Source organism: Ammospiza caudacuta, chromosome 7 (assembly GCF_027887145.1).
Source record: "Ammospiza caudacuta isolate bAmmCau1 chromosome 7, bAmmCau1.pri, whole genome shotgun sequence".
Lineage (NCBI taxonomy): Eukaryota > Metazoa > Chordata > Aves > Passeriformes > Passerellidae > Ammospiza > Ammospiza caudacuta.
Window position 1 is genome coordinate 24,217,527 of NC_080599.1, and position 15,141 is coordinate 24,232,667.

The 15,141-nt window shown below is 45.2% G+C and overlaps 1 protein-coding gene across 1 annotated transcript; it reads left to right on the forward strand.

The window, feature by feature from the left end:
* Positions 1-1,439: 1,439 nt before the first annotated feature.
* On the forward strand, positions 1,440-8,954 carry PTGS2 (prostaglandin-endoperoxide synthase 2). The gene is made up of 10 exons (XM_058808681.1): positions 1,440-1,525; positions 1,957-2,073; positions 2,182-2,325; positions 2,752-2,895; positions 3,275-3,456; positions 4,241-4,324; positions 4,494-4,740; positions 5,640-5,926; positions 6,087-6,234; positions 6,378-8,954. The coding sequence occupies exons 1-10, from the start codon at positions 1,471-1,473 to the stop codon at positions 6,782-6,784; spliced, it is 1,815 nt and encodes a 604-aa protein (XP_058664664.1). The 5' UTR covers positions 1,440-1,470; the 3' UTR covers positions 6,785-8,954.
* Positions 8,955-15,141: the final 6,187 nt, after the last annotated feature.

The window sequence follows — 15,141 nt, forward strand, 5'->3', positions numbered from 1 at the left end:
ACTTTAGGCATCATCAGTTATCTCTATCTCCATGGTCCTCTACATCATAGCACAGTTACCTTTGTATTATTATTTTAGGGGCAATTGTCTCGATTCAGTTTTCCCCTTAATGTTGCTGGAAACAACTCTGGAAACATTTTCCTATTCATGTTATTTAAACACAAGGTCTCACTTGCCTGCTGTTTGCAGTTATCGTGTGACAGCATCCAAGAAAGCTTTGTGAGATGGAACAAAATCAGCATGAGATGGACAAATGAAATGTATGAACATGTGTGTAGACCCTTGGTGCTATGCATGCCATAGCCTGATCCACTGGATAACCAACATTCCATATTTAATTGATTTGGCTTATGGAAGAAAAAAATCACTTTTTTTACACTTGATAAAACTGAGCAAGACGTGGCTGTGGCCACAGGCCCCTGGTTCAGCTGGGCTGACAGAGACACCCTCTGCTGAAGTGTATGACCCAGCCTGTGGTTTCTGCATGCAAATGTATAAAGAAATATTATCTGCCTTCTCTTGATTATGCAACTTTTTGTGTACCAGTCTTAAAACATCCAGACAGACCCACCACTGATGCACACTAGTTACTCACTAACTACAATATACTTTGGGGCCACAAATAAGATTATTTTTAAATCGGTCTGAATCCATTTTCTGTCAAGTCACAGATTTGTAGTTCAAACAAATGCCACTATGTAGTTCAGCAAATGCCACTATGGGGTTTTGGTGTTTAATGCTGGCATCCATCGAGGGCGAAAGTGCAGCTCCACACTGGGTTGCACAACCGTATGACAACCTCCTGTTTTCATTGTCGCTCCTCACGCACTAAGGCACTAAAAATAGTACCAAAGCGTAAATAATCTATGACCAAAAGATAAAGTACTCTCAAAGAAATGAGGGGAAATCTGTTTACAGTGCAGCCAATGGGGGGTGGGTGGGTGGTTAGGGGTGGATGGTGATGGAGAATTTAACAGAAAAGTGCTGGGGGGAAAGCCACTATTTGTCCCAAAGATGCCAAATAACAGAATTTGGTCTTATCACACACACTGAATTCCCTAAAACTAAACTAGAATTTAATTCCCTCCAGCATTCCTTCCTTCCTTCCCGCTGCGCGGGGCGCTCCGCAGCGCGGTGCTCTGCAGCCCGTGCGCGCCGCAGCCCTGCGAGCTGCCGCGGAATGAATTAAATTAATTAAACCAACAGTGAGGCGTCACTCAGCGGAGCCCGGCGCTGCCAGCAGCCCCGTGCCGTGCCCTCAGCCGTCTCTCGCACCTGCCCGCGAGGGGCCAGCCCGGGGTGGGCGGGACGGGCGGAGAAATTCCCTCTCCGTTCATGCTTCCGGCTGTGACTCAGCCGGCTCCGCTCCGCACTGCCATAAATACGGGATGTGCGGCAGGGGCCGGCACACTTGGAGCTGCCGAGCCAGCACCGCCAGCCCAGCACAGCACAGCCCAGCCAAACCCAGCCATGCCGCTGCTGCCCCTGGCCCTGCTGGCCGCGCTGCTGGCCGCCGGCCGCGCCGGTGAGTCCGCGCCGCGCTCCGGATTAACGCGCGCTTTGCCTTTCTGCTTCTCCTGCTCCTCGCTCTCTTGGCATTTCTCTGCTGTCTGTGGGTGCCAGGTCCCCGCTGGCCTGTGAGGGATGATCTCCCCTTCTGAGGGGTGTTATTGCTGGCAACACGCAAGAGGTGAATTCCTGCGCTTTTCAAGCTGCTCCCTGGTAGCCCAGGGGGTTCTGTGGATGGATGGATGGATGGATGGATGGATGGATGGATGGATGGATGGATGGATGGATGGATGGATGGATGGATGGATGGATGGATGGATGGATGGATGGTCGCTGTGATGCCTGATCAGCCTTAAACTCCCAGGGCGTTCTCGTTCTTTGTCTAAAGCCATGGGAAGGTGGGACTGTATTGCAGAGATGCTAACCCCAGCTCTGGTTCCCCCGCAGCCAACCCTTGCTGCTCGAACCCCTGCCAGAACAGAGGCGTCTGCATGACCACAGGGCCAGATAGCTACGAGTGCGACTGCACCAGGACAGGCTTCTACGGGCAGAGCTGTGCCACACGTGAGTGTCCCACACCCCTCTCCCAGATGAAACACATAGTCCAGTTCCAGCATTGCAGGTTATCTTCCATAAGCAAATTGATAACAACCTTCCCATTGTCGTTTGCAGCGGAATTCTTCACGTGGCTGAAGCTAACATTGAAACCATCACCAAACACTGTCCACTACATCCTCACCCACTTCGAAGGAGTCTGGAATATCATCAACAACATTCCCTTCTTAAGGGACACTATTATGAGATATGTACTAACATGTAAGTGTCAGTTGTCTCTTCCAGTCCTCTTAAAGCTTACTCCAGAATATTGCAATGAATTGATCTGTTGACAAACCAAGAAGCCTAAATTGCACTGAAGTGAAAACATAAAAATTTAAGACTTCTGCATGATGCAGGCTTGTATGAAACATGCTGAAGTACAGCTTGATTCTGCTTTCTGCAAGAGTCCAGGATTTTGCTGGCGTGAACTTGGCGCCCCATTGCTTGTGTTAATAGTGAGATCCAGCTGATCAGCCAGGATCCAGTCCTGTTATTCAGTTACTGTAATCAGATTTACCATCAGTAACTGGTATGTTTGGAATTTACAACTGCTGCCAAATATATGCAAAAGATCTGGCTTTGTGATTTACTCTTTGAGCCTAATATGTACAGTTAAAAATAACCAAATATTTATTTGTCTTTCAGCAAGATCACATTTGATTGACAGCCCACCAACTTACAATAGTGACTACAATTACAAAACCTGGGAAGCTTATTCCAATCTTTCCTACTACACAAGAAGCCTTCCACCAGTAGGACTTGACTGCCCAACACCAATGGGTGTTAAAGGTGAGGAATAAACCAGACACGTAATGATTGCTTGGTCTTTTCTAAGAGGAAAAAATAAGTAGTAGTTCCTATGAAACCTGCTTGTCTGTAGCCTTTTTTCAGTGTAGTTGACTTTAGGAATAACTGTGTTTTGGATATATTGTTTAAAGATCTAAAAGAGATTATTCTGGTTCTTGCTATTGAGTTAGATGCTAAAAGCAGGGAATTTAGAAATTTCTGATAAAATCAAGAAAGTGAGCATAGAAGAGTAGGTAATTCTCTTTGTTTGTATGCTGCTGTATTATATTCCACTGAAAGTCTTATGCCATTTTGTTAGGAATAAACTTCAGTATTGCATAAAGAGTTGTCTTGAGTATCTCACTGTCTGTTTCTCCCACAGGGAAGAAAGAGCTCCCAGATTCAAAGCTGATTGTGGAGAAGTTTTTGCTGAGGAGAAAGTTTATTCCCGACCCACAAGGCACAAACGTGATGTTCACCTTCTTTGCCCAGCACTTCACCCACCAGTTCTTCAAGACGGACCAGAAGCGGGGCCCTGCCTTCACCAGAGCACTCGGCCACGGGGTACGGTCACAGCTGGGGACACGGCTCGTGCTCTTCGGGAGCTGCTGAGCACCTGGAGTGGCCAGAATGGCATCCGGGGGACACCTGTGCACATACTGTGTCACAGTCCATGGGATTACCCCTCCTGTAACTGCTCCTCAGGCCAAATTCCAGTGTTCAGCAGCATCTCTTCCCGAGTTGGAACCACATGCTCTGCACAAGTGGTTCTGTTTAAAATACCTGCCCAGTGATCTCTTATCCTTCCCAAAAATCTGCTTTCATCTAAAGCATGTTAGGTGTAGTGAGTATCCAAAACTTCTCTGGACTCTGTCAGTTCCAAAGAGCTGTATCCAGCACTTAAGTATTGCTTATGCACTGCCAATAGCCTTAGTTTACAAAGAACTTCACAAGCAGACTTGGATTTAAGATCTTTACCTACAAGATTGGCATCCTTTGGACAAAGAGTACTGTAAGTGTCACTCTTATGTCCAAACCAAAGCTATAAATTGTGTGTTTATATATAGAAAGCTGTCTGCATAATAAAAAATTGCTGACACTTTAAACAGAGTCCTTTTATACTGCTGATGTAACAACCTCCTCTTATGCAGAGATGGCTCCAGTTGCCAGGAAATAATTTGGCTTCATCTTAAATATCGGTGCATGATACTTATAAGGTAGCAGTAATATAATTGAAAGGTAAACATCTAGGAGGTGGACTCCTATTGGTATCCATAGAACAGGAACTTATCCTAAAATAGCAAAAAATGCAGATTGGCTTCATGTCCCAAATGCTTTTATTTTATAGGTTGACTTGAACCACATTTATGGAGAGACTCTGGAGAGACAACTTAAACTGAGGCTTCGAAAGGATGGAAAGCTAAAATACCAGGTATGTCTTAGCTCAGAATTCCTACCTTCTTACTGGATGGCATAGATTTCCTAAATTAGTGCTGTGTGAATGGTGTGGTGATCTAAAGTGTGAATCAGAGCTGAGAGAGTGGACAGAGCTTTACCAAAGTATGGTCGCTCACAGCTCCTGCTGTTTCCCCCTGGCACAGATGATCGATGGAGAAATGTACCCTCCGACGGTGCGGGACACGCAGGCAGAGATGCTGTACCCACCCCACGTGCCCGAGCACCTGCGCTTCTCCGTGGGCCAGGAGGTGTTCGGGCTGGTGCCAGGGCTCATGATGTACGCCACGATCTGGCTGCGCGAGCACAACCGCGTCTGCGACGTGCTCAAGCACCAGCACCCCGAGTGGGATGACGAGCAGCTCTTCCAGACCGCCCGGCTCATTCTCATCGGTGAGAGCCCTGCTGCCAGGTGCAGCTCCAGCTCCAGCCTGCATGGCTGGAGTGAGGGGGAAGCTATCCCCTAAACTGGGGTGTGAGTGGCTCCTTCGTGGCCTGTCGCTGGGGTTGTGCTGAGGCGCAGTTTGCCCCAGCTCTGCTAAAGATGGAACTGAAGAAAACTCAGGGATAGTCAGTTCCCTCATGAGGGAAGCAGAACTGAAAGCAGTGAAAAGATAGGAAGCTCAGGTTCCTTTCTCAGAGAAAGCCTGGGAGGCTGGATGACCTCAGGCTCCCTGATCTGGGGTTTTGTTTTTTTTTCCCCTAGGGTTGGGTCAGCTCAGGTATGCTTTAAAAGAAAGGCTGTGATTAAGGCTGAAGTTCAGAAGGTTATGTAAAATGTAACTCTGCATAGTTCTCCAGTCTTAATTGCATGCCCAGTGATATTTCATCTTACGTAAGTGGTGATGTCCTCTAAGCTGTAAAAAACCTTGCCCCAGCTGAAACCAGAAACCAAGACAATTGTATTACGTAGTTCAGAAGCTGAGATCTGTTTTAAGACATCAACTTTCTTCATTATCCCTTCCCTCTGTCCTAGAGATATTGTATAGCTAAACACAGTGTAAATACTGGTGTGTGCTGTTCTGTGGAGGGTGCAAGGAATTGTGTCTTGGGAGGGGAAAGCAGGCTGTAGAAAATACCTCACTACACACAGCCAGGAACTCTTGGGATCTGAAGTACTATTCCACCCCTTAGTCACATAAAATACACGAATTGCTTTCTAGGAGAGATTACAGAAAAGTGTTTGTTGTCCTTATCACTGTAGTAGATTTTAGAACAGTTCAGAAATGGTGTTTTCCCTGCCACTGAGGAGAAACAGTGCCAACATTCTCTCCTGTTCCTTTGCCCAACAGGAGAGACAATCAAGATCGTTATAGAGGACTATGTGCAGCACCTGAGTGGGTACCACTTCAAGCTGAAGTTTGACCCTGAGCTGCTGTTCAACCAGAAGTTCCAGTACCAGAACCGCATTGCAGCCGAGTTCAACACTCTGTACCACTGGCACCCGCTGCTGCCTGACACCTTCCAGATCCATGACCAGGAGTACACCTTCCAGCAGTTCCTCTACAACAACTCCATCATGCTGGAGCATGGACTCTCCCATATGGTCAAATCTTTCTCCAAGCAAAGTGCTGGCAGGGTAGGTCCTTCCTCAAGTTGATGGTGAACTGACAGGCATGAGCCTCTGTGGGTGGGACAAGGGAATGGGATAAAGCAATTCAAAACTAATCACTGGAAAGGCACAACTTCCTCGTGACTCATATCAGGAGATCTTACAGATTTTCCTCTTTAATGTACAGGTTGCTGGTGGGAAGAATGTTCCTGCTGCAGTGCAGAAAGTGGCTAAGGCCTCCATTGACCAAAGCAGGCAGATGAGGTACCAGTCCTTGAACGAGTATCGGAAACGCTTCATGCTGAAACCATTCCGATCCTTCGAAGAGCTTACAGGTAACAGTCCTCATCCCTCCCAGCAAATGAGAGACATTGCCTTAACATGCCCACAGAGTCCTGCAGTGTCATTGCTAGGCTTGAGCAGGACAGTCTTGCACAGAAAATGGGGATTTTTCACTTACAGATTTTAATCATTGCAGGAGAAAAAGAGATGGCAGCAGAGCTGGAGGAGCTGTACGGGGACATCGATGCCATGGAGCTGTACCCAGGCCTGCTGGTGGAGAAGCCCCGGCCCGGGGCCATCTTTGGCGAGACCATGGTGGAGATGGGGGCCCCGTTCTCCCTGAAGGGCCTGATGGGCAACGCCATCTGCTCCCCCGAGTACTGGAAGCCCAGCACCTTCGGGGGCAAGGTGGGCTTCGACATCGTCAACACGGCCTCCCTGCAGAAGCTCATCTGCAACAACGTGAAGGGCTGTCCCTTCACCGCCTTCCACATCCTGCCTCCCGAGCCCACCGAGGCCACCATTAACGTTAGTACCTCAAAAACTGCCATGGAAGATATCAACCCCACACTCCTGCTGAAAGAGCGCTCTGCCGAGCTGTAGGAATCCAGCTATCTCTCTATTTATTTATTTATTTAACTGTGTTATTTATTCTATTTATGGCTTAGTATTTAAAAAAACAACTTGAGCATCTTCATTGTGGGGGTTGCCTTAAATTCCTTACTGAAGTAAGGCTTCCATTTACGAAAGGGATTTTCTGTGTTTCAGCTTGACAGTGGTGAATCCCTTGTTTAAAATCTTCTGTAACAGAATGATGTATTCCAAAGTGGATAAAGGTTCCAACTTCTTTTTGTTTTAATACTTGATGAAGGGGGCTGGTGGTGATTCTGTCTGGCAGTTTTCATAGGTCACATAACACTACAAAAACAACTTTTTTTCTCAGCAAGTTGAAAGCAGCTATTGACCTAAAAGTACAAGAAAAAATCTGACTTAATGAAAACTGCCAGAAAAGATTATGGATTTCATATGAGCACTCAAAAATTAACAAAGAAATACTTGAGATTCACTTCTTTATATAAGGTCAGAAAATGCATTGCATTTGTTGTTGATACTACCTCTCCCTCACTGCAGAGAGGGCACTTTGTATCATAACTTATTGTCTCTTATGTACAAATCCACTTCTGGATTTAGATGAAAGTAAATTTTTTACAGCTTTTAAAAAATATGTTTTTAATGTTTTAAGTATTTAAAGTAAAATTTTTTACAAGTTTTTTTAAAAAATATTTATAATGTTTTAAATATTTAAGAAAATAGTACTTTTCCTGGATTCTACTTCTTTTTGAAGGAAGTGTGACAGATGTATTTGTTGTGTAAGGGGGTGAAAATGAGATACTGAGCTTAGCAGTAACTGACTCTCAGGCTGCAATACAAGGCTGTTTGCATTTGGATAGGGATGTTTTTATTATGTAACTCTGGGGAGGTCTTAAACTTGGCCAAAGGCACTGAGATTCTTTTCATAGCTACAGTTCTCTGGTCTACTTGAAAATGTAATTTTAATGTCTGTTACTCCAAGGACAGGAGGACAGTATAGCTGGGGTTAGAGTGTGTTGTGGCTTTGTGCTCCCAAAAACAGGGGGGCTGTAAACTGAGCAGCTCTGTAAATACACAGAGAACTGAACACAAGAGCTTCAGCAGCACTTCCAGGCACAGGAGGTAGCTCTGCCTGTGTGCACAAGCTGTACATATAATTTATACTTCTATTTATTGGGGGGGGAGGAGGGATAATATTTTATTTATAATTTATAAACAGAGTTATTTTAAGTTACGTGTCTTAAGCTTCTTTAAAACTGGCCAGCGCAAAATCTTCTAGACATATTTGTCCTAATCCAGCAGTAAAATATCTAGTCTCATCTGGGCACATAGGTTACACAGGATCTTGTATAGGACTTCAGACTTTGCATGTAAGGGTATCTTTTTTTAATTTCTAGAGAGGAAATATAGAAGATGATCCTCCCAAAAAAGCAGCTGGGGAACTATAGGGAAAAAGAAAATGTCACTTCAGACTGGAATAGAGCAGCAACCGGGTATTCTGTGCCCCTGCCCAAAATTACTTGACTACTTGTGGAAAAGGACTTGAGTTTTCTATTTCATCTGAACTCTTAAGCACTTGTAGAGGCTTGTGCATTGTACCAGCTCTGGCAGCAGAGTAGTTTGTCTGTGGCTTCTGTTTCCATGGATTTGTGTAGAGGAAGCCATGCCTCGTGCTGGGTAGGGCTGTAGTTGTGGCCATGAACAGCAGAACCGAGTTCTCCTGCAGCCATTGATACCAGTGACTCATCTGGAGTGGTCCTTGGTATGGATGCTGTGGGAGCAGGACGGGCATTTGTTTTCCTTTCTGTGTTGGAAGCACGAAGAAGGGAAAACCTTCTCTCCCCTTGTATCCAAAGGTGGTCAGTACTGTACGTGCTAACGAGTGAACACTGCTTGGACGTTTGTTCCTCATGCAAATTGTCCATCAGACCCAGCTCTGGGCACCCTTCTGCCATCAACCCAGGAGCAGGGTTTGGCAGAGTCAAAGGGAGACAAGTCTGGACAGACTGAGTTATTTTGGGGTAGGCACAGAGGAATTCCTCAGACCATCTCACTTGAATTAAGTTACAGGCTGCTTCAGCAAGGATTCCTGTGCACTCTGTGTTCCGTACTCTGCAGCCGCTAAATGTGGATGTTTGAGATTATTTATTTAAAATTCTGTGAATTGTTTTTCACTTTATTTTTGTAGGACAACAATGTTGTTAAAATGCAATTGTTTATATAAATAAATTGAAAACTTTACCTTTATGTGCTCCTTTGTTTGTGTTTTCCTTCAGCAGTATTTAGGGTGGAACAGTTCTTTAATTGATTACATGGAGAATTACAGAGCATTACCAGCAGCACTAAATGCTCTGATGTGTCAAACCCAAGATGCCTGTAGCTTAAATTACCCAGATGCAGTAATTTTTTTCTCTTTGGCCTCAATGAAAAGGGATGTCACTATTCCATCCCTGGAGTAGCCAGCTCCTCTTATCTACATTCGAGATGCCAGCACAGCCCTGGCAGCTTCAAAGGGAAAGTACAATACTGGAGTTGCACAACACCACTTTGGTGTAACTGACTTCCCTTCCTCTCTTCCCTTTTCCCAGGCTAGAACAGCCTAGAGCTGTTTCCTTTCATGCTTGGCATTCTTCAGAAGGGGAAACTGCTTTGGGATGCAAGTGACCACTAGACCAGAGCAGGGCTGTGCTTCCTGAAATCTGGAGCAGGAGCGTGGACAATGTGTCCCTCTCTTGCAGTGAAAGCACCTTTGAGGCCACCCAGCCTCTTCCCTACATTTTCACCTCTGGTGAGAATCGAGGGGAAGCTGAGAAGGAGACATCCCAGAGGATCACTGTACTGCCTGTCAGTCACCACCTGCACCAGCCTCTGAGCAAATGTCACCTCAGTCCCCCTCAATCATCCCACTGCTGACTGTCCCCAGTACTCCCCCATCACAGTACTGGTGCCCTGTCCTCTCACAGCTTCTGCCTAGAGACCAACCCCCGAGACACAGTACTTTACCTAGAGTCACCTTCCTTCTAGCTACCCAAAGTCCTCTCTGGTCCAGGCTCATCCCAGTGTCCCACAGGTCAATATTCCCAACAGCTCTCCAGCCCTGAGAGTGTGACAGTTCTGCCTCTGCTTTGGAGCTCGCTTCCATCTCCACAGATGTGCAGTTCCTTTGCATTTCTCCTGTACCCAGGCACCTAAACTCTTCCAGCAATTCTCCTCACCGCTCACTCCTCATCATTTCAGTGACCATCTTCAGTCCCAGAAACTAAACATCCTGAGGACCCTTGCAAAAGCATCACTTCAGTTGCCTCTCCAAGCTGTGGGTGAATGGGGGCAGGTTCAGACCACATGTGGGGCTCTTTTCCTTTGACACCAGTCAGCTAATTTTCCCCACAGGTGAATTGCCACTTCCCTGTTTGGGGAGAAGCTGAGCAAGGGAGGATGGAAGACAAGGCCGGTGGTTTCAGTGGGAGATGACGAGCAGGGATCAGGAGGCTGCAGGATCATCCATGGAGAAGATGGTTTGGGTGACTGCTGCCCTAATTAGGGAAGGGCCAGCCCGAATGGATTCAAACACAATGGCTGAGATAGTTTGATCAAGGAGGAGCTCCTCCTTCCCTCTGAGCAGGGGCATGTCCTGATGACACAAAAGACAAGAATGTTCCCCAGAGGAACATTCCCTCCCTGCCCTGCCAAATTCTTGCTCCCCAGCCTGGGTTGAGGGAACTGTTGCACCCTAGGAAGTGTGATAAAGGAACGGGGCTCAGCAGGAAGCCCATCCAGGCTCAGGAGAGCTCCGTGCTTTGGGAGCAGGTCACCACCTCTCATCCCTGCCAAGGGCTTTCCCCAGCATCACTCCCTCTCGCCCACTGCGTAGGAATTCCTTGCATGCGCTGAGTTGGAGCCCTGCAGGCACCTGACCAGGTTGGGTTCTGCACCTGAGCTGAGCTCCCAAGGCAGATTCCTTTGCAGATTCCAATTTCCAGATTCCAGGGGATCTTCCTGTAACAAGAAGCTGCAAGAAAATAATCCTTTGATTTTCAGCATCAATCCAGAGAAGTCAACAGATGTCTTGGCTGGAGAGAGGGAATGGATCTGTCATGTGTTCCCTGCCTGTCCACAGCCAATGAAATAAGTGAACAATTCTGGAAATTGCAAATCTGTGCTCTTCTCTTTGGAAGACTGGGAAGAAAAACACAAAAATGTTGTAGGAATGCACATATAGGACAGAAAAGAGCTGGCTGTAGCTCTATGCTCTAAATGTGGAAAATTAGGTGATCTGAGACATCTTACCCCCTTTGCTAAAATGCATGAAAAGGGCCACACAAGGCAGAAATGAAGCAGTATCCCAAAGGAATATCATAGGGAAAAAGCCCTCCTTGGGAAGAGCTGAGTGCTCCTCTTCCTTTAATCTGGGATTTCAGTTTGTAAATAACATACTGAGGAGCAGCAGAATTGGATTCAATTTGTAATTCTTTCTGCTGATCCTCTGGGGTTTTTTTTTCCTATTAGCATAAAACCTGGGAGTTCCATGCTTACTTACAGAATAAGTCTAGATATTTTTATTAATATTGGCAAGATACAGATCAAAACCAAAATCAAACCCAACCCAATTTTCCATTCTGTGATTTTCTTGTCTGAATATCCTGAGTCCTCACTGAAAATCTCAGCAATCACGTGCAGCTAAAGCTCAGGAAAGCAGAACCAGAGGTGGCCTGGGCAAGTTGGGAGCTGAGCAGCTTTGGGAGAGGGAACCTGTTAAAGCTAGTGAGATCTCACCAGTTTGCCATTGGAGAGGGCAGGGTACAGAGCACTCTGAATTTGACTCATGCTGGTTACTTTTCATCCAGCAGGCATTCCTCATTGGAGAGAAAGCAAGGCAGGGAAACCCTAAACCTGGGGGGAGAAGGCAAATAATGTTCAAAACATCTGCTTTCAAACTAACCCACTGCATACTGACTGAGGATCTCTGCATCAATGCCTCATCCCTGGAAGTTTCCAAGGCCAGGCTGAATGAGATTTGGAACAACCTGGACACCTGGAAGCAGCAGGGGGTAGAGATGATCTTTGATGTCCCTTCCAACCCCAGCCAGTCTGAGTTTCTATGATTCTGCCCAGCCCATAGCAGGGCACATCTACAAAAACCTGAAAATACTTTGCATCTTCTAACCAACTGCAACCCTAATATATATATATATATATATATATATATATATATATATATATAAAATTTTTTTTATGTTAAATTACTTAACAGTTACCAGAAGGCCACTGACAAAACACAAAGTGTCACACAACCAGGAGCATCCTGCTTTGCTTGCAAGTGCCTCAGATCTTTACATAATAGAATCACAGAATCAGTAAGGTTGGAAAAGACATCCAAGATCAAAGTAGTAGCTCATGCTTGTGTCTCAGGACAAAGCCCACAATCCTTCCAAGGCACTGTGGGAGCTGCATTCCTGCTCTGTATTTTATTTTCTCATAGTAACCAGGTGTAGCCCAGGCTTACTCCGTGGTGGATGTAGGTGTGTGCGAGCATCCCTGTCCAAACCTGCCCTGCTGACAGGGAACTTTAACACCCATTCTTTTGCCCCAAAAGCACCGCTTTTGAGGTTGATTTTCCTCTGAGAGCACCTGAAACCTTTGAAACACACACACACACACACACACACACACACACACACCCCCCAAATTGCTAAAAGACTGAAAGCAATGCCGAGGACATTGAGCAGCAGTGGAGATGGGAAAGCCTTTTCCCCAAATAGTCTCATCTTCCTTTCCCCTTTAGAAAATCTACCCAAGGAAATTATTCCATAGGCATTCATCAAGGGAACACTGTGCAAACCACACAGGCTTCAGCTAACAGGGATATCCCCAGATTTATGCTGGAATATCCTTAGAGGTGGGAGGAGAAGCCAATACCACAAGAAGCACCAGGACTTTGTGGTAAAAACCCAGTAAAAGGATTTTTTAATATGATTTTAAGCACTGAAACTTTCCAGTGAGCCATGACAGAGAAACAAAACACAGCTGTTCTCCAGCAGCTCCAAAACCCTGCCCTGAGAGCTGAGACAGCTCAGTGTCCTTGCAGTTGTGGCTTTACAGCTTGTTGCCTAGACGAGATTAATTAATCCTGCCTAACAAATAATGGCAGAGTTTCTAAGTAGCAGTGGTGGGTACTCATTAAAGCAAATCGTGGCTGAGCTGGCGCAGAGGTGAAATAGCAGCTCTTACACAAGGCAGGGATATTCCATGCGGTGATGCCATCACATCCAGAGCTATTACGTCCAGAGAGGCAGGGAGGGAGACACCATTACAACTAAATCAGGGCTGGGATTTTTATAGCATGGAGAATTTCAGTGAAGGCATGAAAAAAGAAAACATTTTAAAATTAGAAATGGACTGAGTTTTCTGAGTGTCCAATGAATTGGTAGAATTTCAGGCAAATTCAGGATGTGTTTCTGGCAGTGGGTCAGTGAACCATCTTTTCACTGCTTGCTAGGTCAAGTGTTTGAGTATTAGTCATCATAACTGACCCAGGCTGGATGGGGAAAAATGATTTCCCAACCTAATCATGAAGAGGAAGACCTATTTATAAATGAATAAAAGGATTTAGCATCATTCCAAAGGGAAGATGACATAATTGTATAGTAAGAAACCTTGTATGTTCTACGTAGTCTTCACTCTGTATCAGGAATGACTTTCATTCTATTATAAATTGAATCTCCAGCTCAGTAGGTGGACATGGATAAAACACTGATCCAAAGTTTCTGTGTGTTTTTCCTCAGTCTGAAGAAAGAAAAAGGATCCTTATCTCATTTTGAGGAAAATTTGAGGGACATATGAACATCATCCATGAAGTTAATGTCTCCCATAACTGCAGAACAAATATCAGAACACTCAAGGAGACATGAGACTTTGAAAAATGACTCTGCTTCAGCAGAGCCCAGGGGTTTGGTTTCTGCAACTCCAGGCAACTCCTGAAAGCATCTCTGGAAATTTTCTGTCTGACAGTGAAGTCCACAGCGCCCCCAGAGCACAGGCAGGTTTTCTGGATCCCTTAGGAAGGAGGTGCCAAATGTGTAAGGCTTTTCAGTTAAAATATCCCTTTAAATAGAAGAAAAATTAGGGCAGGCAATGGTTCATAGCAAGCCATGTTTTTAAAAGCAGCAGCAAAAATAAAACCGTTTCTCATGTGAATCGAGAATAAAAATCCCCAGGGTTCCTTTTTTGTTTTTAGGAAGTTGATTTCCTCTTTGAAGTCACTTCCTCATTCACCCTTTGTTGCAAATATTTCTCGTAAATCCCTTTAAAACTTCTCTGCAAATTAGTAAACATTTACCACCATTTTCCTTAATATTTGTTTATTCCACAGCCAGCTCTCCAGTGCCTTCAGCTGTTCGAGGTGGCATTGGTGAACCTGCACATGATTTGCATGACATTGGCCCGTTGTAAACATAATTTGCACTTCCCACCCTCCTTCTTCAGCGAATGCAATGGCAAGAGAGATGCAAAGCCTTTTCCCTATGGAATTTGTTATAGACTGAAAATGTGCCATTTTGTTTTGACACAAACCAGCACCTTGGGACACTCGGTGCTCTGAACCAACCTGAAAAACTCTTCTGCAGCTGTGTATCAGATTTAGAACTGACTTCTGAAAAACTCAAGAGCTTGTCTGCATCTCCTGACGTTGCAAAAATGAACAGGGAAGCTCCCTAGAAAAGGTTCCCATGAGATTTCTGTCACTTCTGATTTCAGACAGATACTTCAAGAATAAACTCCAAAATAGAATTTTAATTATTTTTAAACTTTTTTGTCCTCTTCACTTAGAAACCAGGAACAAGAAGACAGAAGGAGGAATGATTTCATAATAGTTTGTCTGAGAAAAAAATACATTGAGGGAAGGATGTGCCGTTCCCCATCACATTAAATTTGTTTGCTCATCCTCAGTAACTACAAAATTTACTGGGGGAACTGGAAGTCAGGTAAATCATCTTGAGTGACTAATAAAATTTTTATTTATTTGCCTCTAGCCCCATTTTCACAGGAAGATCCATCCTTTAAAAAAGAAGCTACATTACTCATGAACAGCACCTGAATGGGTAGGCAACATGGGAGGTTATGATTAAGGTTCTTTATTACTAAAGGGCCATAAATGCACACACTTTGACAGAGCAATCCATCATTGCCTGACTTGCACAAAGCCAGCCCCACCTTCCAGTTCACAGCCAGGTTCAATTCTCCTCAAATCAAGCTCTTCTTACTCCACTGGTGATGTTTAATCAAAAATTATGACTGCACACTTTGATTCCCCTAACAAGCCCCCTGCTCATTTCTCCTCCCTGCTTCTCATTACCCTGACAGGGCACAGACTC

What these genes read in the sequence shown, in the direction of transcription:
- PTGS2 (XM_058808681.1), top strand. Translation starts at nt 1,471, where the DNA reads ATGCCGCTGCTGCCCCTGGCCCTGCTGGCCGCGCTGCTGGCCGCCGGC. An exon ending in TATGAGATATGTACTAACAT is followed by an intron (nt 2,326 to 2,751) that starts GTAAGTGTCAGT and finishes TTTGTCTTTCAG; the next exon opens with CAAGATCACATTTGATTGAC. An exon ending in CCAGAGCACTCGGCCACGGG is followed by an intron (nt 3,457 to 4,240) that starts GTACGGTCACAG and finishes TTTATTTTATAG; the next exon opens with GTTGACTTGAACCACATTTA.